Source organism: Mustela putorius, unplaced genomic scaffold, assembly GCF_011764305.1.
Source record: "Mustela putorius furo isolate JIRA1106 unplaced genomic scaffold, ASM1176430v1.1 tig00003845_pilon_pilon_pilon, whole genome shotgun sequence".
NCBI classification, from domain to species: Eukaryota; Metazoa; Chordata; class Mammalia; order Carnivora; family Mustelidae; genus Mustela; species Mustela putorius.
Window position 1 is genome coordinate 65,505,670 of NW_025421998.1, and position 21,939 is coordinate 65,527,608.

Consider the following 21,939-nt stretch of genomic DNA (forward strand, 5'->3'; position numbering starts at 1 on the left):
TGTTTCCTTGATTTCTCAAGTTCCTTAGAGTTTTGAATCGTTGTCTTTGTATTTAAGTAAATTAAGATGAAATTATCCCTCTATCCTTTTCCCTTCACCCATGAGAGTATAAGCTGAACTAATTAGGAGAAAGGTGGAATATGGTAAATTTAGTATTTCCTTATAAACAAGGATATTAGAAGACAAACATAATCAATAATTACCACCGAATAAAAACACAGAAATACCACAAAAATATAATTAAGTTTTCAAAGAAGTTTGCATGCATACATAGTCTCATATTTCATTTGAGAACCTCAGCGCTCTTTCTACTACAGCTAAACGTAAAATGCCCAGATATATACAAAACATACAAATTTTAAACATTTTTACAAAGTGAAAATATAAAGAAATCAAGACTGGATTTATGTCTACAAACAATTTACTCTGAATCCCATCTGATGTGAAAACCTAACAGTTTATCAGACTTTATATTTGATACAACTATATGTTAGAATTACAGTGGATAAAATCCTAATCCTCAACAGCCTATATTAAAAACTATTAAAATTAATGCAACCTTCAACTATTCTAAGTACTGTTGATATAATTTTCAATTTATTAAAACTTCAATTTTAAGGGAACAAAACTGACCTTAATGCTATTTCAGGAAAGAGAATAAACATTAATTAAATCTTTCCCAACTTTTAAAGCTTTGAGTACTTTGAGTATTCTGCTAATCTGGACTATTTTTGGTTCATTGCTAACTTTTAAAAGATCTTAAGACAACCAATGTGATTGAAGGTCTGTTTTTTGTTTGTCTGGATAGCACTGTTTTTTTTTTGTCTTTATACCAAAGCAATAAGGCAAGAAAGTATTTCTTTTTCCGAATCAGATAGAGAATATCCATTTTTAAAATTCAGGGACTAGAATCATTGTAAATAATCCTACCAACAGGATATTAAGGCTTCTGTGATTTTCCTTTACATTTAAACCATAACGTAAGAGTAACAGTGTTATTGCCTACAAATGTTGAATTTTTAAGCATGTGGGGTTTAAATCACAGGACATAAATATTGTCATTTCTGTCTATTTCAATTCCAGTTAACAAAACACCATTTTCACAATCATCTTGGATAAGTTTGAAAAATGCTACAACAAAGCTGAAACTGGATGACTCTGCTACAAGGAAATATGCTTGAGGGGTCAAGAGTGTTTTCCAGTACCTGGTTAGTGTTGGCACAATGTGCCCAAAGCCTGCACAGAGATCCAGAGACCACACTCCAGCCATCAGGACATGTTTGCGGGTGCCTTTAATGGTCCAAAGGGCCTGGCCTGCTACTTACCAAAGGTGAGATGTATGGCTTTCAAGAATTACCAGGTGCCAGTCAGAATACATTCTGTTTGCGGCAACATTCTTCGAGGCAAGCCCTTCTAGATATGTGGATGAGAAAAATCACATAACCTAGCCTGCAGAAGACTTCCTATAATCCTTTCCTAGCATGAATGTGGACCAGGCTTTGCAGTAGGCATCTACCAGTGTTAGCACCATATTTAAGCCTGAACTGAGGTAAAGATGAACTCTGATAGCTTTGGGTAAAAATTACAGTAGCAATTTTGAATGGGTGTTTACAGCAGTGCTCTTCCTGATCATTAAAATGTTGTTTGAAGAATCATTGGATACCAAGTATATATATCCAATATATATCAAAATTGGTAAGTTAATAAAGAGCTAGGTGTGTAAGCTTTTAACAGAGAAAATGCAGCAAAACAGAATTCTGATTTTTGAAAGCAAACTAGGTTATTGTTGGATTGATGAAGTCAAAGATTTTGACAAAATATACTGAGCCAACATGACCGGGCCAGTTTATCAAACAGCAATGTCTAGGAATTCCACTCTCCAGTGCACGGTGAAGTCTATGGTAGATACTACAGAGTCAATATCCAGTGCCTATAGGAGCTATATTAGTCGATTTGTGTCTTGCTAGTTGCTCCATTTAATAAAAAGCTGAGTAGCTTCTCTCTTCCCCAACTATTTTAATCTATGTAGACAAACCTCTCTGGAACTTTTACTTATTTTATATGAAGGAGTAGGGAGGGAAAGACCCTAAAACTTAAAATCTTGAAGGGAAAATCTAAAACTTAAAATATAGCAAATAAAGTTTAGTTAAGAAATAATTGAAAATGAGGTAATTCTCTTAGTTCCTATAAACTGATAAGGTGAAGCAATATGGAAAAGAACTAATGAAAACTTTTCAAACTACTTTCCCCCTCTCTTTAACATTACTTAACATCGAAGAGAAATAAGAAATCTTAAATACAGCTACATTTGGGGAGCATAACAAAACTAATTTTTCAAAGGAGAATTACCATTATTTATAAAATAAAATATAATCTTGGGAGTCTGAATTCCAGTGTTCTATCTCTATAGTCGGGGCTAGTCTTGGTGTTCAGGCAGAAGCACCAAGGAGCAATGCTCACTGCCCAGACAGCCTATCACTCAATTTGACCAAGATTCTTAAAATAAAAAAACAAAACAAAACAAAAAAAACCTCACCAGTAGTATTTTCGTTGGACTCTGCTGAGATTCAGATAAAAATAGGAAGAACTTTCCCCTGCAGCCTACAGGAACATGTTAAGGAAACAGTTTAAGGTTTGTACTTAACTTTTAAAAATTCAGCTGAATACTGCAGATCATTCTACAGAAAAGTCATGTAAACAGTCATTGTTTTATAAATATGCTGGTGCTAATGCACCTAATTGGTTAATAGATTAGCTACATCTGTAAGAATGCTGATTAATATATAAGATCTTTCAGTTCCCTGTCGGTCAGTTCATTCACTTCCATAATTTTCTCTAAATGTTCCATGTATCGGCCATGGTCCTGCAGGAAATGAGGGACCCTCATGTTTTCAGTAACTGCCAATCCTTTCAAGCGATCCACATCTTCATAAGAGACCTGAAAAGAGGAAGATGAGTTCATTTTTAAATATACATAACATCTTCCCTAAGTCTTAAGAAAAAGTTTATGGACTCTCCCTCAAATTACTTTAATACCTGCAAAATAACAAAAATCATTGGCTTCCACTCCTTTACCATATTAAATAAGAATGTATTGGGGCACCTGGGTGGATCAGTAGGTCAAGTGTTTAACTTCCTGATTTCAGCTCAGGTTGTGATCTCAGGGTTGTGAGATCAAGCCCCACCTTGGGCTCACGTACTAGGCATGGAGTCAGCTTGAGATTCTTTCTCTCCTCCCCCACCTCTGCATCCCTACTTTAAAAAAAAAAAAAAAAAAGAATATATTTATCTGCCTGCTAATACCATGACCATAAAAATACCATGACCATAAAAAAGTCAATATTTAACACTCTATCTTGGACCTATACCCAGTTTGTTTAGAAATTACACAACTAAACTTAATACAGGTATGTGAGAGACTCTAAAACCTAAACAAATGTCCGGACTAAAGCTAAATGAAAGAACCCAGGAAAATTGTGTTTTATGTTAGATTCTCTTTGTGAAAAAGTATGCTATAAAAATGTTTTAATTACTTATATAAGAAGCCAGTCTTTCATAAATATTTACATTGAGTTTATGGATGAAACTCTTAGTTCTATAAATTAACATTGCAACTTTAAATTCCAAAACATGGCTGGCTTTAAAAACTACTGTCTTCTGACCAACACTGTAACCTGATTCAGTAGAGAGGCTTTAAATAAAGAAATCATGTTCATTTATATTTTCATAAGTTTTAATTTTTTTAAGATTTATCTACTAGGGAACACGCACAAGCAGGAGGAGGGGCAGAGGGAGAAGCAGACTCCCCACCTAGCAGGGAGCCAACATGGGGCTCAATCCCAGGACGCCAGGACAATGAACTGAGCCAAAGGCAGACACTTAACAATTGAACCACCCAGGTACCCCTTAAGTTTTAATTTTTAAGTTATTGAAATTATGTTATTATTTATACCAAAAAGTGTAATGAAAATAGATTTGTTGTTGATACTGGTGTGGCTTAGTATTTTTTTTTTCTTCCTTCCTTGACTGAGGAGACCTATCCATAAATATGTCCAAGAGATAGCAGCCTAGGTTTCCTTTTAGGTTTTTGGTGTTTAATCCATGTTCAGTTTATTTTTGTGTATTGTGTAAGAGGGTGGTCCAGTTTCATTCTTTAGCATGTAGCTGTCCAGTTTTCCCCAGCACCACTTATTGAGGAAGTGTTCTTCACTGTATACTCTGCTTCTGACTGGGATTAAATGATCTAGGCTGTCCTGTTCCACTGATGTATGTATCCATTTTTGTATCAATTCCATACTGTTTCAATTACTATAGCTCTGCAGTATATCTTGAAATCTGGGGTTTTTATACTTCTAGCTTGGTTCTTGTTTATTAAGATGGCTTTGCTATTTGACATTATTTGTGGTTCCATATGAATTTTAGGATTATTTATTCTAGTTCTGTGAAAAATGCTTCTGGTATTTGGATTGGGATTGCACTGAATCTGCAGATTGCTTTGAGTAGTATGAACATAATTAAATTAATTCTTCCAATCCAAGAGCATAGTGTATCTTTCTACTTGTTAGTGTCATTTTCAATTTCCTTCATTAATGTCTCCTAGTTTTCAGAATATAGGTCTTTCATCTCCTTGGTTAATTTACTTCTAGGTATTTTATGCTTTTAGTACAATAAGTAGAACTGTTTTCTTAATTTCTCTTTCTGCTTTGTTATTATTGTATAGAAATGCAATAGATTCCTATATATTTTGTATCCTGTAACTTTACTGAATTCATTTATTCTAATAGTCTTTTGGTGGAGTTCTTAGGGTTTTTTTTTTTTTTTTTAATATATAGTATCAGGTCATTTGTAAATACTGATGGTTTTACTTCTTACTAATGTGGGTGCCTTTTATTTCTTTTTCCTGTCTGGCTGCTGCAGCTTTTAGGACTTTTAGGACTATGTTGAATAAAAATGGTAAGAATGGACATCTTTGTCTTATTCCTGATCTTAGGGGTTTTGAAAAGCTTTCAGTTTTTTCATTGCTGGCTGTTGGGTTTTAATTTATGGCCTTTATTAGGTTGAGGTATGTTCCCTCTAAGCCTACTTTGTCAAGGGTTTTTATTATGAATGGATGTTGTATTCTGTCAAATGTTTTTTCTTCATCTATTGAAATGATACGGTTTTTATTCTCTTATTGATGTGATATATCATGACAGATTTGCAAATACTGAACCACCCTTGCATCTTAGGAATAACTCCACCTACTCATGGTCAGTGATCCTTTTAGTATATTACTGAATTCAGTTTGAGTATTATTTTATTTAGGATTTCTACATCTATGTTCATCAGAAATATTTTCTTGGGGCGCCTGGGTGGCTCAGTGGGTTAAGCCACTGCCTTCAGCTCAGGTCATGATCTCAGGGTCCTGGGATCGAGTCCCGCATCGGGCTCTCTGCTGGGCGGGGAGCCTGCTTCCTCCTCTCTCTCTCTCTGCCTGCCTCTCTGCCTACTTGTGATCTCTCTCTGTCAAATAAATAAATAAAATCTTTAAAAAAAAAAAACTTTTTTTTTTTTTTGTAGAGACTCTGTCTGGTTTTAGTTTTAGTATCAGGCTAATGTTGGCCTTACAGAATGAATTTGGGAATTTTCCTTCTTCTATTTTTTTGGAAGAGTTTGAGAATTATATTTACTCTTCTTTAATTATTTGGTAGAATTCATCCATGAAGCCATATGGTCCTAGCTGTTGGGCATTTTGTTTTTTGGGAAATTCATCTATTACTGATTCAGTTTCATTACTAGTAAGTAATCTATTCAAATTCTCTAATTCTGGGGCACCTGGGTGGCTCAGTGGGTTAAATCCTCTGCCTTTAGCCAGGTCATGATCTCAGGGTCCTGGGATTGAGCCCTGCATAGCTCCCTGCTCAGCAGGGAGCTTGCTTCCTCCTCTCTCTCTACTGCCTTTCTGCCTACTTGGGATCTCTGTCAAATAAATAAAATCTTTAAAAAGATTCTCTACTTCTAGAAAGCAGCTGAGGGATCTCGGGGTTCAGGGACCTTCCCTTGTTTGTAAGCTCCACCATCCCTACACTACCTCGTGAATCCTAGGCCATGGCAAGCAGGGGCCATTTTGTGCTGTGTGTGTGTGTGTGTGTGAATTAAAGACTGAGTTCCAACAGGAAAAAAAAAAAAAAAAGATTCTCTACTTCTTTCTGATTCCATTTTAGAGGATTGCATGTTTCTACTTTCTATTTCTATTTCTGTAGTACCAGTTATTTCCCCACTTTCACTTCCAGTTTGAGTCCTCTCTTCTTAATCAGTCTGGCGGCTAAAGGTTTATCAATTGTTTTTCTTTAGCAAAACCAGATCCTGGTTTCATTGATCTTTTAGTCTCTAGTTCATTAATTTCCACTCAAATTTTACTTTGTTCTTTTCTAGCTCCTTTAGGTGTAAGGTTAGGTTGTTTGAGATTTTGTTACTTGATGTTGGCCTGTATCACTATAGACATCCTTCTTAGAACTGCTTTTGCTGTGTCCCAAAAGTTTTGGACCATTTTGATTTGTATACCCACTGTTTAGTAGCAGTAATTCTTTCAACCATCCTGAGGTTTTTTTTGTTTTTTTTTTTTAAGATTTTATTTATTTGACAGAGAGATCACAAGAAGGCAGGAAGACAGGCAGAGAGAGGGGGAAGCAGGCTCTCCGCAGAGCAGAGAGCCCAATTCGGGGCTCGATCCCAGGACTCTGGGATCATGACCTGAGCTGAAGGCAGAGGCTTTAACCCACTGAACCACCCAGGTGCTCTAACCATCCTGAGTTTATTATTATAGGAAAGAATGAGTAAACATAATAGATAAAATACTGCAGTGGGTAAACATAATTTTCATTTGAAGAGAAGGGAGACACACATATGGAATGGGAAAAAAGGTGTAAAAAACTTGCGTGTGTGATGTGAATTAGAACACCCCTATGATTTAAAACAAATACATGATTTGCTCACTGGAAAGACACAGAAGCATCAACATTCCAGAAGTAATAAGCACACCTAGTACTTGTTTTCTAAATACCATTTTCACTAAAAGGAATCCAGCCTTCCTTGGAGAAATAATCTTGTCTGAGATTTGAATAAGATGGACCCAGAATATTTTACTTTGCCAGAAAACAGGGTGGCATGTTTTTAAAAACACAGGAGCAGCCACTAGAAGGGATGAATAAAAAAGAACTTAAGTCCATAATAATACTGTTTAAAGGGGGAGTGAAATGTAATAATTTGAAGATCTCTATTTTGCGACACTATTGTAGTTAACGGATATGGGAAAAGATCATCAATGGATGTTAAAACCATTCCTTGCAAGGTTGTTAAAGAACAGTACATTCTTAGGTATTACCCCACAGATTACTTAATATAAAAAAGAAAGGTGGGGCGCCTGGGTGGCTCAGTGGATTAAGTCTCTGCCTTCGGCTCAGGTCATGGTCTCAGGGTCCTGGGATCGAGCCCCACACAGGGCTCTCTGCTCAGCAGGAGCCTGTTTCCCCTTCTCTCTCTCTGCCTGCCTCTCTGCCTACTTGTGATTTCTGTCTGTCAAATAAATAAAATCTTTAAAAAAAAAAAAAGGTACCTTTTATGAGGGAGAGATCTGGCAGTAACTAACAGTAACCACTGGAATCTGAATCTTATTTAATCCTTAAACCAAGCCTAAGGGAATGATGACCTGGTGTGTTCTAGACTACCTGCCACTGGTCTCACTCACCTTGCCCAGGGCAGTCAGTAGATGAAAGTCAATGGTCTCTCTGTACCGGAGAATTTGTAGGATCCCATCCAAGTATACCTGGTCTTTACTAAAGCAGCCTAGAGGAAGACAAGAGCTTTTATTTTCTAATATTTAAAAAAAATTACTAAATAATTGCTACTAACACATTCCCTTTACTGTAGGCATCAGTCCTGAATAAAAATGGTATGGTAAATTAGAATTACCTATCTTCATAATATAAAATGCAAGGTCTTAGGTAGGACCAGGATAATGTGCAGACTGGTAGCATCTCTTTATGAATTTCTTTTCCCCAGATTCCCATTCCCCATAGTTAAAACATAGTTAAAAAATTTTTTCTAATTATAAAGAAACACTGATCATTTAGGACTCTTCATAACCTGAACTCCCATGTGCAAGGAGTCACTGGAGCAGCAGGGAGGATGGCTATAGCTCAGTAAGTCTCACGCGGGCAATGTGAAGATGGGAGTTCAGAAACTCAGTTTTTAAAAATACCACCCCTCACCCCATTAAAAACAGATATTGATACTCTTCTTCCATATGAAAACAAGAATTAGAATGAGATTTAAAAATAGAAGAAAATAGGGGCGCTGGGTGGCTCGGTGGGTTAAGCTTCTGCTTTTGGCTTAGGTCATGATCATGGGGTCCTGGATTGAGTCCCGCATCGGGCTCTCTGCTTGGCAGGGAGCCTGCTTTCCCCCTCTCTCTGTCAAATAAATAAAATCTTTTAAAAAAAATAAAAATAGAAGAAAATATGAAGACAGAAAACGGAAGAGCTCATGAAATCTGAACTAGTTGAAGTGTTCCACTTACAAAGAAAACTTTTCTCCCATCATGACATAAATTGTGTTAATTTTATAAAATTCTGCTTTATTAAATGGACTAAAATTGTATTAAGAAATTAATTTTTTCAGTATGCAAATAGCATGGAAATTATGGGAAAAAGGTGGAACATTTTTTCAACGAGGTTCAGATGTCATGAGTTGTTTGCTCCTACTTTTCAGGAGGAATAAAACTGTCCTTATCAGTAAAGACTTACAGGTAGAGAACATGGTATTTGGCTTTAAAATACTATAGGAAAGGGGCGCCTGGGTGGCTCAATGGGTTAAAGCCTCTGCCTTTGGCTCAGGTCATGATCCCAGAGTCCTGGGATTGAGCCCTGCATTGCACTCTCTGCTCAGTGAGGAGCCTGCTTTTCCCTCTCTCTCTCTGCCTGCTCTCTGCCTACTTGTGATCTCTGCTTATCAAATAATAAATCTTAAAAAAAAATACTATAGCAAAATAGGAACTTAGAAGAATAGATGATTTGGGGAAATCCAAATATTATGTATTAGTTAAGATTGTTGAATTTATGCTCACTTTCTTAAGTGTGATAATGATATTGTATTAGAAGAATGTATTCTTAGGAGATGCATGCTCAGGGCTTCAGAAATAAAAGAGCAAGTGTACAGTGTACTTTTAAAAAGTCACAGAACATTATTAAGTAAGTGAAAGACAACCCACAGAATAGAGAAAATATTTGTAAATCATAAGAGCTTCGTAACTAGAATATACAAAGAACACCTACAACTCAATAATAAAAAGACAAATAACCCAATTAAAAATGGACAAAGGGTCTATTTAGACCCCTTCTCTACATAAAATATGCAATGAATGCACATGAAAAGATGCTCAACATGATTAGTCATCAGGGAAACCCAAATCAAAACCCCAATGACAAAGGACTCACAGGGAAGATGGTTGAGAAAGGATCCTAAGCTCACCTTGTCCCAGGTAGACCTAGTTATGAATACCCATGTCAGTGTAAATACCCAACAGAAAACAACCAGCAGATTGGCAGAACAGACTCTCCACAGCTAAATGTAGAGAAGAGGTCACACTGAAAAGGGTGGACAGGGCAGAGGTGTGGTCAGAAACCAAACTGACCCAGAAGACTATCCTCAGGAGAGGACACCGTAAGGATGGGGAAGGGTGAGAGGAATATTGCAAGCAAAGAGAAAGGAGAGGAGCAGACCCTATAACACCTACCCCAAACATAAGGGACCCACACTGCAGAAACAAATCCCTATAACGTTTGGCTTTGAAAGGCAGAGGGACTTATCTTCATGAGTTCTTATAGTTAGTGGGGCTTAATACGAAGAACTTTAAAAATCACCAAGCTTAGATTTGGGGGAGCCAGGGAGCAAGAGGAAATCAAATCCTTGCCCTTAAAGAGACAGCATAACAAACAGCCCCACTGAGATACAGCATAGCAGCAACTTTAGGTAGGGTATATGAGAAGGAGATTTATGTTTACTAATCTCAGAATATGTGCTGGAGGAGCAGGGATCTTCAGGAGACTCCTCTAAGAACAAAAGAGCTGACAGGTGCCATTCCTCTCCCTGCCCCAGCCTAGATACCTAGAAACGGGAAAGAACAAGCATACTCTCCACCTAGCTTGTCAACAGCATACCCTGCTCTCTTAGCCTACCCTTGCAGGAGTTCTCCAAAGCAGCTGCAGGTCTCTTCACACAGACCCTTCACACAGCTTCCAAACAGCACACCCTACCCCTGCAATCTCCTGTGGATCCACCCCCTCCAACCTGGCCTCCACAGGAGTTTTCCCAGACAGCTGTAGATCCCCTCTAGCAGACCACTGTGGATCTTGCTGGCCCCGCATGCCCAGCCCCAAATACACAACACTACAGAAGCTCTTCTTCATAAGGCCACTCTTCTAAAGAGCAGGAGACAGATGCAGCTGAATTTCCTAACACAGATAGAGTCAGAAAAAACTGCGAAGACAGAGGATATGTCCCAAATAAAAGAACCAGACAAACTTAGAGCCAGAGAGCTCAACAAAACTGTTTACGCAGTATGCCTGACAGAGAATTTAATGGTCAAAGAGAACATTAGACAGTGGTGATAGCTGCACAACTCCATGAATATTCTAAAAACCACTGAGCTATATATTTTAATGGGCAAACTGTAGGTCAAGTGAAGTAGAGCTGTTTTTAAAATCAGAGCAAGAAAAAGAACTGGCAAAATGTTAATAATTGGTGAATCTAGAGGATGGGTAATATGAGTGTTAATTCTATCATTTCCATATTTGTATAGGCTTGAAAGTTTTCAAAATGATAACTGAATAAAGAATGCTAACAAAATATGGTTTGGGAAGACTAGCATTGACCTCAAGTAACAACGGTTTAATTTTTCACTAGTGAGTGATTTCTCTGGTGGATGAGGATGTAATTGAAATCAACAGACAACTGACCATAAGGCAAACACACAATCAAGGGACACCCACCTGGTTGAGAAGTATCAGTCCATCCCCTCTTGGCTCGTACACAATAATCCCATCTTGTATTGGGGTCCTTGACAAACTTTCCAATATCTTTGAAGAGTTCGCAAAAAGACATTTGGCTGGCTCGATAAACAGTGTAGTAGAGGAGGGCCGCCCTCCATAAAAAGGGGTCTTTTCTAAAAAGGACGCTGTGAATACTTGCCAGTCCTTCCTCTGTGGGATTGTTTGGCTTTAGCTCATGTTTTTTACGACCAGTCCAACTGTTCCATGGCTGCTGAAGGTTGTTAATACCTCGAAAATAATGTGTGCCTATGGAGAAGAAAAGGCATGTGAAAAACGAGAAAGGACATTTTAATTCTTTTCCACAAAAGATTCTACCAACAGTTCTAAAACCAAATTGATGTGTACCTATGAATCAAAACAAAGTGGAAAATGACCTGACCCTAAAGCTTTTTGAAGGAGGTACTCTTGCCTTCAGAAGGACTGCATGTATCATTCAAAGAAGTGTGACTTTTGTACAATTTATTTTCTTAAAGGGAAGAATCAGAGACTTGATATCTGAAAGGAATCCAGCATTCAGTTCCATTTCCCTTGGTTTCAGAAACACAGGTGAACTGAAATCCAGGAGTTAATCCAAGCTCAAAACAGCTACATGATACTGAAAAAATCTAATCTGAACTGAGACATTAATATCTTAGCTCAAATGAAAACTAACAATTTCATTACCTTTCGCCAAATACTGCTAAGAAAAAAACCATTATAAAAAGGTTTCTTTGCAGCTGATTTCTGATATTATAAGTGAACAAATGAAGGGCTACCCCTACCTATTTCATGCCTCAGCATTCCCTCCAGCCAGTGCTCACGTGCTGTGGAAACATTAATGGTCAGTGTTGGGCACCCATTTACCACTGTCATTGAAGCTCGGGAAAGCAGATCTTCAGTGAGATGAACTACAATCTAAGAAGAGGACACAAATACATTTATATAAAACAAAATGTAGAGGCTGGGGAGAGGAAGCTTTCACAGGAAACAAGAGACCCATAAACCAGTACATTTTTATTTCCAATGTGAATCTCCCGATACCAAGATGATGATAATTACTTCTGACCCTTCCACTTCTAAGCATGGGCAACCCAAGAGCCTTTCCTGGAATGAAGAAAAGTAGAGGGCTATACTGAAGAAGCAGTGCCCTGTTGTGCTCTCAAATACAGACCCCCTGACCCCGGCCCCAGTTAAAATGATGCAAAGGATGGTACACAAGCCAGAGACCACTTCACTGCTTGGTCATTCTGAACGGGCTGCTAATAAGAGGAGGCCACTGAGGCAAATTGCTTCATTATAATTTTCATTAAAAAATTCCCATAATCCCATAGGCTATACAGAAAGGGTAGTATAAGTAAAGAAAAACATAATGAAGTTGAACACAACAATTCAATATAGTGAGATCTCTGGGTGACTAATTTAATGAGCAGTTAAAATGCCAACAGCATCTCATGTCACTCCCGATTCATACCTCACCCAGGCAGCCTTCTTTCATCATGTACTTCCGAACATGACTCCAGATTCGAGTTTTAGATAGCAGGCTGCCACCAGTGGCCTGCTCAAATTTTTCATAACTTCCATATTTCTGTAAAGTCAGTTCCATAATATTGATGGACTGTAAAAAACAAACAGGGATAATGAAAATAAATAATCTCTTATTACTTGGAGATGAGTAATAAGCCAGTTATATTCTTAGGGATCATGACCTGTGCTGTGTTTATTGACTTCCAAATGAAACTGCAAGGGAGGTACCATATCTAATTCTAAACAGCTTTCACTCATTGTCACAAATTTTACAAACATCTCTACTTACAAATCCTCTTTCCCTTCACAGCCTAAGAGTTAAAGGTACTAGTGCTGTCATTTGACAGGCTGAGAAGGCAAGGCAGAGGGGCTCCTTGGCTTCTCTAAGACCATCTGGTGGTCTGGCAGGAGAACTCAGAATGGAAGGTGTGTCTCCAGATTAATCACTAAATTACAACTGCCATTTAGATAAAGAGAAAAATAGCCCAAGTTTTAAGAACACTCAAAAGAAATAGCCATTCTTCTCTGATAATCTTATAAATCTAAAGTTTTCCAGGGCTCGTCTTTCAAATAAAACAGTCTCAACATTACTAAAAACACTTTTATCTTTCATTCAGGGCAGGGTACTACCTACTACTCCTTCTTTATAAATTTTTACATCAAAAGAATATGAAAGTTGAGATCTAAATACAAATATACAAAAAGGAAGACTTAAAAAAGCTAGAGATCACCAGTATCTTGGGAAAGCCACAAGGAAGGAAAACATAAGGAAAATGATCTTTAAAAAATCTTTTGGGAAAGAAGCTAGAAAATCCATTTTATGATGTCTAGTTTTTGGACTACTGTCAGACAAGAAAAGATTTTCCAAACACGAAGCTTTAGAGTCAGACTAACTTCTTGTGTTGATGTCCCAGTTCTGTCCCTGCTCTGGCTCTGTGACCACAGGCAAGTCATTTAACTTTTTACCAAGCCTTTCATTTTTAAATGGAGTAACAATAATAATGTCTACTTCATGGTTTTGTTCAAAAAATTTAGTCAATCTTTGTAAAGCACAGCGTCTGGGGCCTAATAAGTCATCAGTACCTGTCAGTTATTACTACATCATTGTTGTCATCGGTACATTCATTCTTTCTAAATGCCACCACTGTAGATAGTATGCCCAACACAAAAACTAGAAAAACTCACACGCTACAATTCAACATCTATTTTCCTGTTGGAAAAATGTGTATTACTAATAAACAAGGCATGTGTCATAAAGTTATAACAAGAAATGGCTTCAACAAAAGCTTTGACTGGCTTTTGTTCCCAAAACTGTTATCAAAAAGGCAACAATTCAAAGTGTGGTCCAAAGGCTTGCAGCATTGGCTTCATATCTGAGCTGGTTTCAAATGCAGAATTTTACCCCCACCACACCTATTGAATCAGAACAAGATCCCCAGGTGATTGATGTGCATGGTAAAAAGGGAGGATCCTGGAGAATTGGAATACAGCACAAAAACCCCAGATGCTAATTATTTATATGACAACTATTGTAATTAAAAGAATAAAAGCTCACAATTAAAAACCCACTTTAGCAGGTTAGCAAAGCTTTTTGAATATACCAGTCTAATGATGACTAGTCATCAATGTATCAGAGTGAGAAGAATATGAGAAATCTGGCCCTAATTCCAGGAAAGACAGAAGTGGTACATTCTATATTGGACTATTATTTAGACCTAAAAAAGGTTAAGGAAATATATTATAACCTGGAATTACAGGTTTTTAAGTATTTACTTAATTTCAGATAAAAACAGCTTTTCTAGCTTATGCTTACTCACAAGAAAAAATGTTATTTGGTTACTATGTAGTCCCCCCTTATCTGCAGAGGATATGTTCTAAGAGCTCAGTGGACGCCTGAAATTGCACTGAGTACCAAACCCTATGTGCACTATGTTTTTCCTATACAAACACACCTATGATAAAGTTTAATTTATAAACCAGGCATAGTAAGAAGCTAACAGTAATAATAACAAAATAGAACATTTATACCACTATACTATAATATGAATGTGGTATCTCTCTCAAAATATCTTACCGAACTATACTCACTCTTCTTGTGATGATGTGAGATGGTAAAATGCCTATGTGATAAGATGAAGGGAGGTGAATGACACAGGCAGCATTAGGCTACCACTGACCTTCTGACAGCATGTCAGAAAGAGGATCATCTGCTTCCAGACCAAGGCTGATCTTAGGTAACTGAAACCGCAGATAAGGGGAACTACAGTGTTTATTATGTAAGTTATAAGCAGTTTACAGGATTAATAAAAATTAAATACAGGTGTCACCTGGTAGTATTAGTAGAAGGCTAGTAAGTATTCATATCCATAATAAGTATTCATTCATATTCATAATGGGAAACAAATCTGATAGGGAATTTATAATGAGAAAGAACCCTATAAATGTTAGGATGAAACATGCTTGGCAGTTTAACAACATTTAGGCAAACTTTATATCCAGGTACTAAATATTGGATCAAAGAATGAATAAAAATAGTGGGTTTTTTTTGGGGGGGTTGATTTTTCCTACAAAATGATATACAACAGAACACCACATCCTTCATTTCATCTTGCTTACTGGCATCACAATAGCAACACTACCTGGGAGCTATACTGATGTTCCCCAAAGGTTAGGTTAATATGATGTCATGTGCAATACTTTTCTTTAAAGAGCCTATTTTCAGGGCACCTGGGTGGCTCAGATGGTTAAGTGTCCAGCTTCAGCTCAGGTCATGATCCTGGGGTTCTGGGATCAAGTACCATGACAGGCTCCCAGGGAGCCTGCTTCTCACTAGCCTTCTGTCCCTTGCCCCCTTGTTCCTAAAAAATAAATCAAAAATCTTAAAAAAAAATAAAATAAAATGCCTATCTTCTTGTCATCTCTGTTGATTGCTTCATCAGTTTTTCAACTGGTCCAACCTAGACAGATTTGTCAGTGAGCATATAGATCTCCAGTATCTTTCACTGACCTCCAGAAATAACTTCCCAATCTTATCTGCATTGGAATAGCCCCCGGCACAGAGAAAGAAACAGTGGCTAAATTGGGTGGATAAATTCAAGCTTCCCGGAAGAAGTCAGAAATGCTGAGTGGTCACTTCATCAGTGAATATTTTTATGTTACCATTTCTGCTTCTCTATGCAGCCTCAACTGCAGGCTACAAAAATTTTATGAGTATGATCTCAGCTTTGGAAAAAGGAAGGGGCAATAAGCAATTTACGAAGACACAAGGAAACCTGCAAGAAGATTCCCAAAGGCTGCTGTTCCTGTTTGGGATGGAGTGATGGACTGCATTGAGGTTTATTATCTGTACTTTTCAGAAGTTTTAAAATGCTTTACAGTATGAATATATTAATGTTATGATCAAGGGGAAAAAGCCATTTTCCTGTTTTACTGAAGTATGACTGACAAAAATATATATGTAGGTCACACCATGTGATGTGTTTTTTAAAGGGGTACAATGTAAATATTTAATATCTGTACACACTATGAAATGATTGCCATAATCAAGTTAATTTGACACAGCTATCACCTCTTGTAATTACCATTTTTTTGTGTATGGTAAAAGCATCTAAAAGTTTAGCAAATTTCAAGTATACAATATAGTATTATTAACTTTAATCATCATACTGTACATTAGTTCCCCAGGACTTACTCAGTTTTTAACTGAAAGTTTGTACCCTTTGATCCACATCTCCTCATCCCCCCCTACCAAAAGTTTGTTTTTGTTTTTAAGAAAAAAGAAGGGAGAAGATCATCCCTTCTCCCTTGAGTTCAGAGACTCCCTATCAATACAACTTGGAGAATCATGCTTTCACAGGCCTCATCCACATGGCTATTTTAAGAGGGAATAAATTTCAAGTAAAATCTCTCTACTACATTATCATTAAAGTTAATCAAAAAACATTTCCCGGGCACCTGGGTGGCTCAGTGGGTTAAGCCGCTGCCTTCGGCTCAGGTCATGATCTCAGGGTCCTGGGATCGAGTCCCACATTGGGCTCTCTGCTCAGCCGGGAGCCTGCTTCCTCCTCTCTCTCTCTCTGACTGCCTCTCTGCCTACTTGTGATCTCTCTCTGTCAAATAAATAAATAAAATCTTTAAAAAAAAAAAATTTCCCGATATTACATGGTGGGGAATTAAAACAAGAAGTGGCTTAATTATTTTTCTCCAATCATTGCTTTCAATTTGCCATCCAGAATTTCACCTTCCTATCCCTGAATATCAGTTTCTTCAGCTTTCCAATAATTTTCAAGTATTCAAAAAAAGTCCATTTCAAGCAAACTTAATCCAATTTAAAATGTCAATCACATCTAATTTACAGTTCTTTCCCCTCTCCCAGGACAGGTCTGCCCTGAGGCCTAAAGAACCTTCACTGAGAAAGAAAGGTATAATAGTGACGTGATTCCTTCTCATCCCTCTGCAGTTATCTAGGCCTCTCTTTGTCTTCAGTATACTGAGGGCTGGGAGAAGGAAAGAATAATTCCTATGCAACTGGTTCAGCTGTGTCCCCCTTCCTTGACTTAAATGCTGGTGCAAGCCTATCCTAGTCAGCACCTCCACTGCATGGCTCACTGCATACCCATACACTGCATACTGTATACCCATTTTATTAAATATATACAGTCAGTGAAAATTATGCTGACAAAAAGGAAATGCTGACAGTTTTTAATGACATGAGAAGATACAAATATGTAAACAAAAGTATACTAACGTCAGTTATCAACACCATTAGGCATGGGACAAGAAACACTAAATGTGAATAGTGACTATCTGTGGATGATAGAATCATGGGATTTTATTCTCTTCTCGATACTTTTTTTTTTTTTTAAGAGGGGTAGAGAGGAGGGGGAGGACAGAAGAAGAGGGAAAGAGTGAATCAATCAGGCTCCACACCTTTCTCCCACTTGCCAGTTAGTTGTTGATATATTTTCTCTGGAGTATTTGTATTAAAAAAAAAAAAAAAAGAAAACGTGGGGAAAAGAAAAACTGAAAATTCAAAAATATCTTTCTGTCGTAATTTTTAGGCAGTGCAGATTGCTGCTAGGAAGAGTTAGTATGGCTTGCATTCTTGAGGCCTAATCTTGGAGCAAGCAGCCACTTCGCTCATCCATGAGGAGATCTAGCCCTGATTTATCCATAGACATCAAATATATTCTCTACTTCCCTCCAAGTAAGAATAGCAAATATACACAGTAAACAATCAGACATTACATAATTTCATTGATCAGTTTTAAAACTTCTGGAACCAAAACAATTTAATATACACACATGCTTTTATCCAGATCTCAGTCCCCTAATCTGCAGAAATCTGACTTTGTACTTTTATGTTCATTCTTAATACCTGGCCAACTCTTCCATTGCCATGTTAGAAAGTGACATACAGAAAGGCCCAGAGGAGTCCTGATGACTGTCCTTCTGAGAAGATAATGTGGCAGTTGACTTAATTTTTGGACAATACATAAGGTACCTGGCACTGCTTTATGGTTGATCCTTACTGTGGCGCCAAAAAAGGGAGCACTTGCCTGGATCGTGGTTGATATATTCAGCTATACAACCCATCAACCACTTCTCACCAAAATGACTAGGAGGAGGGAGACCCAACAGAGGAAAAATTCAGAGACTGTGCCCTCTGAGACAGAATTATTGGATATGGACATAAACAGTATGTTGGAAAGGAATTCAGGGTAACAATCACCCGGGCAATGGCTAGGTTGGAGAAGACCATTAGTGACAACATAGAATCTCTAAGGGCAGAAGTAAGAGCTGATCTGGCAGTACTAAAAAATGCTATCAACGAGATCCAATCTAATCTGAATACTCTTACAGCTAGGGTAACCGAGGCAGAAGATAGAATTAGTGATCTAGAAAACAAACCAATAGTAAAGAAGGATCAGGAGGAGGCCTGGAACAAAACAGCTTAGAAGCCATGAAAACAGCATCAGGGAAATAAATGATGCCATGAAACATTCCAATGTCAGAATTATTGGGATTCTTGAGTGGGGTGGAGACAGAGAGAAGACTAGAAGATATAGCTGTAAAAATTCTGTATGAAAATTTCCCTAATCTGGGGAATAGAACAAGTGTTCATGTCCTAGAGGCAGAAAGGACCCCCCCTCAAAGATCAGCGAGTCTAGTAAGACATCCAGACATTTAATTGTGAAATTCACAAATCATAATTTCAGACAAAAGATCTTAAGGGCAACTAGGGGGAAGAGATTCCTTAAATACAGAGGAAGGACCATCAGAATAATGTCAGACCTGTCCAGAGAAACCTGGCAAGCTGGAAAGGGTTGGCAAGACATATTTAGGGCACTAAATGAGAAGAACATGCTGCCAAAAATACTTTATCCAGCAAGGCTGGCATTCAGAATGGATGGAGAGATAAAGAGCTTCCAAGACCAGCAAGGCTTAAAAGATGATGTGATCACCAACCTGGCACTACAAGAAATATTAATGGGGGTTCTATAAAAGAAGAAAGAACCCAAGAGTGACAGAGAGAAGAAATTTACAGAGACAATCTATAGGAAAAAGGACTTCACAGGCAACATGATGTCAATAAAAACTTATCTTTCAATAATCACTTTCAATGTGAACAGCCTAAATGCTCACATAAAACGGCACTGGATTGCAGGCTAGATAAAATGACAGGACCCGTCCATATGCTGTCTACAAGAGACACATTTGGAACCTAAAGATACATGCAGACTGAAAGTGAAGGGATGGAGAACCATTTTTCATGCCAGTGGATCTCAAAAGAAAGCTGGAGTGGCAATTCTCATATCAGATACATTAGATTTTAAGCTAAAGACTAGTCAGAAATACAGAAGGACACTACATCATTCTTAAAGGGTCTATCCACCAAGAAGATCTAACAATTGTAAATGTTTATGCCTCCCCAATAGGGGAGCAGCCAACTACATAAGCCAACTATTAATCAAAATAGTCATATTGATATGAATACATTAATTGTAGGGGATCTTAACACACCACTCTCAGTAATAGACCACCCAAGCAGAAAATCAATAAACAAGGGCTTTGAATGACATACTGGACCAGATGGACCTCTTAGATATATACAGAACATTCCATCCTAAAACAACAGAATACTTATTCTTCTCAAGTGCACATGGAACTCACTTCAGAATAGACCACATACTGGGTGACAAATCAGGGCTTAACATACCAAAAGACTGAGATTATTCCTTGCATATTCTCAGACCAAAATGCTTTGAAACTGGAGCTCAACCACAAGAAAATGTTTGGAAGGAATTCAAACACTTGGAAGCTAAAGACCATCCCCTGCTCAAGAATTTTTAGATCAATCAGGAAATCAAAAAGTACTTAAACAATTCATGGAAACCTATGAGAATGAAGACACATCGGTCCAAAACCTATGGGATATAGCAAAGGCAATCCTAAGGGGGAAATACATAGCCAGCCAAGCCTCACTCAAGAAAATTGAATAAACCAACTTTCTTTACACCTTAAAGAACTGGAAAATCAACAACAAATTAAGCCAACCCCACATACAAGAAGGGAAATAATCAAGATTAAAGCAGAGATCAATGAGTTAGAAACTAGAGATACAGCAGAACACATCATCGAAACAAGAAGCTGGTTCTTCGGGGCGCCTGGCTGGCTCAGTGGGTTAAAGCCTCTGCCTTCGGCTCAGGTCTTGATCCCAACGTTCTGGGATTGAGCCCCGCATGGGGCTCTCTGCTCGGTGGGGAGCCTGCTTCCTCCTCTCTTTCTCTCTCTGCCTGCTTGTGATCTGTCAAATAAATAAATAAAATCTTAAAAAAAAAAAAAAAAAGGAAGCTGGTTCTTTGAAAGAATCAATAAGATCGATAACTACTGGCCGAACTAATCCAAAAGAAAAGAGAGAGAACCCAAATTAATAAAATTATAGATGAAAGGGGAGAGATCATGACTAACACCAAGGAAATAGAAGTAATCATCAGAAATTATTATCAACAGTTATATGCCAATAAGTTAAGCAACCCAGAAGAAATGGAGGCATTCCTGGAAACCTATAAACTTCCAACACTGAAACAGGAACAAACTGAAAACCTGAATAGACCAATATCTAGCAATGAGATTAAAGCAGTGATCAAAAACCTCCCAAAAAATAAGAGCCCAGGACATGACAGATTCCTTGGGAAATTCTGCCAAACATTCAAAGAAATAATACCTATTCTCCTGAAGCTGTTTCAAAAAATAGAAACAGAGGAAAACTTCCAGACTCTTTCTATGAAGACAGCATTACCTCGATCCCCAAACCAGGCAAAGGTTCCATTAAAAAGGAGAATTTCAGACCAATATCCCTGATGAATATGGATGCTAATGTTCTCAACAAGATCCTAGCTAATAGGATCCAACAGTGCATTAAAAACATTACCCACCACGACCAGATGGGACTTATGCATGGGATGCAAGGTGGTTCAACATTCACAAATCAATCAATGTCATAGAACAAATCAATAAGAGAAGAGAGAAGAACCACATGGTCCTCTCAACTGATGCAGAAAAAGCATTTGACAAAATAACAGCATCTGTTCCTGATTAATACTCTTCAAAGTAAGGGGATAGAAGGATCATTCCTCAACTTCATAAAATCTATCTATGAAAAACCCAGAGTGAATATCATTCCCAATGGGGAAAAGCTGACAGCCTTCCCTTTGAGATCAGAAAAATGACAAGGATGCCTACTCTTGCCACTGTTGTTCAACATATACTAGAAGCCCTAGCAACAGCAATCAGACGACAAAAAGAAAAGGTATTCAAATTGGCAAAGAAGAAGTCAAACTCTCTCTCTTTGCAGACAACATGATACTTTATATGGAAAACCCAAATCTCTACCCCCAAACTACTAGAACTCATACAGCAATTCAGTAATGTGGCGATGCAAAATCAATGCACAGAGATCAGTTGCTTTCTTATACACTAACAATGAAAATATAGAAAGGGAAATTAGAAAATCAATTCCATTTACTATAATACCAAGAACTGTAAGATACTTTGGAATAAACCTAACTAAGGAGGTAATCGATCAATTTCATGAAAGAAATTGAAGAAGGCACAAAAAAAAAAAAAGAAAAATCATTCCATGCTCATGGATCAGAAGAATAAACACTGTTAAAATGTGTATACTACCCAGAGCAATCTATACTTTCAATGCATCCTGATCAAAATTCCACTGGCATTTTTCAAAGTGCTTGAACAATCAATCCAAAAATTTTTAAGGAACCAGAAAAGACCCTAAATTACTAAGGAAATGCTGAAAAAGAAAAAACAAAGTTGGGGGCATCACATT

General features: G+C 37.6%; 1 protein-coding gene across 4 annotated transcripts in view; it reads right to left on the reverse strand.

Moving 5' to 3' along the window:
* Nucleotides 1-222: 222 nt before the first annotated feature.
* The window catches only part of KIAA0895 (KIAA0895 ortholog), a 61,572-nt gene continuing 39,855 nt past the window's right edge, over nt 223-21,939 (reverse strand). For 3 of the 4 annotated variants that reach the window (XM_004741966.3, XM_004741968.3, XM_004741969.3), the window contains exons 3-7: nt 12,538-12,681; nt 11,849-11,981; nt 11,028-11,333; nt 7,727-7,824; nt 223-2,938 (exon numbers count right to left, since the gene is read on the reverse strand). In XM_004741966.3, the coding sequence (XP_004742023.2) occupies nt 2,777-2,938; nt 7,727-7,824; nt 11,028-11,333; nt 11,849-11,981; nt 12,538-12,681 (843 nt within the window). In that variant the 3' untranslated portion in view covers nt 223-2,776. The remainder of the gene's footprint in view (nt 2,939-7,726; nt 7,825-11,027; nt 11,334-11,848; nt 11,982-12,537; nt 12,682-21,939) is intronic. The other variant, XM_045062875.1, reaches the window with a different exon arrangement.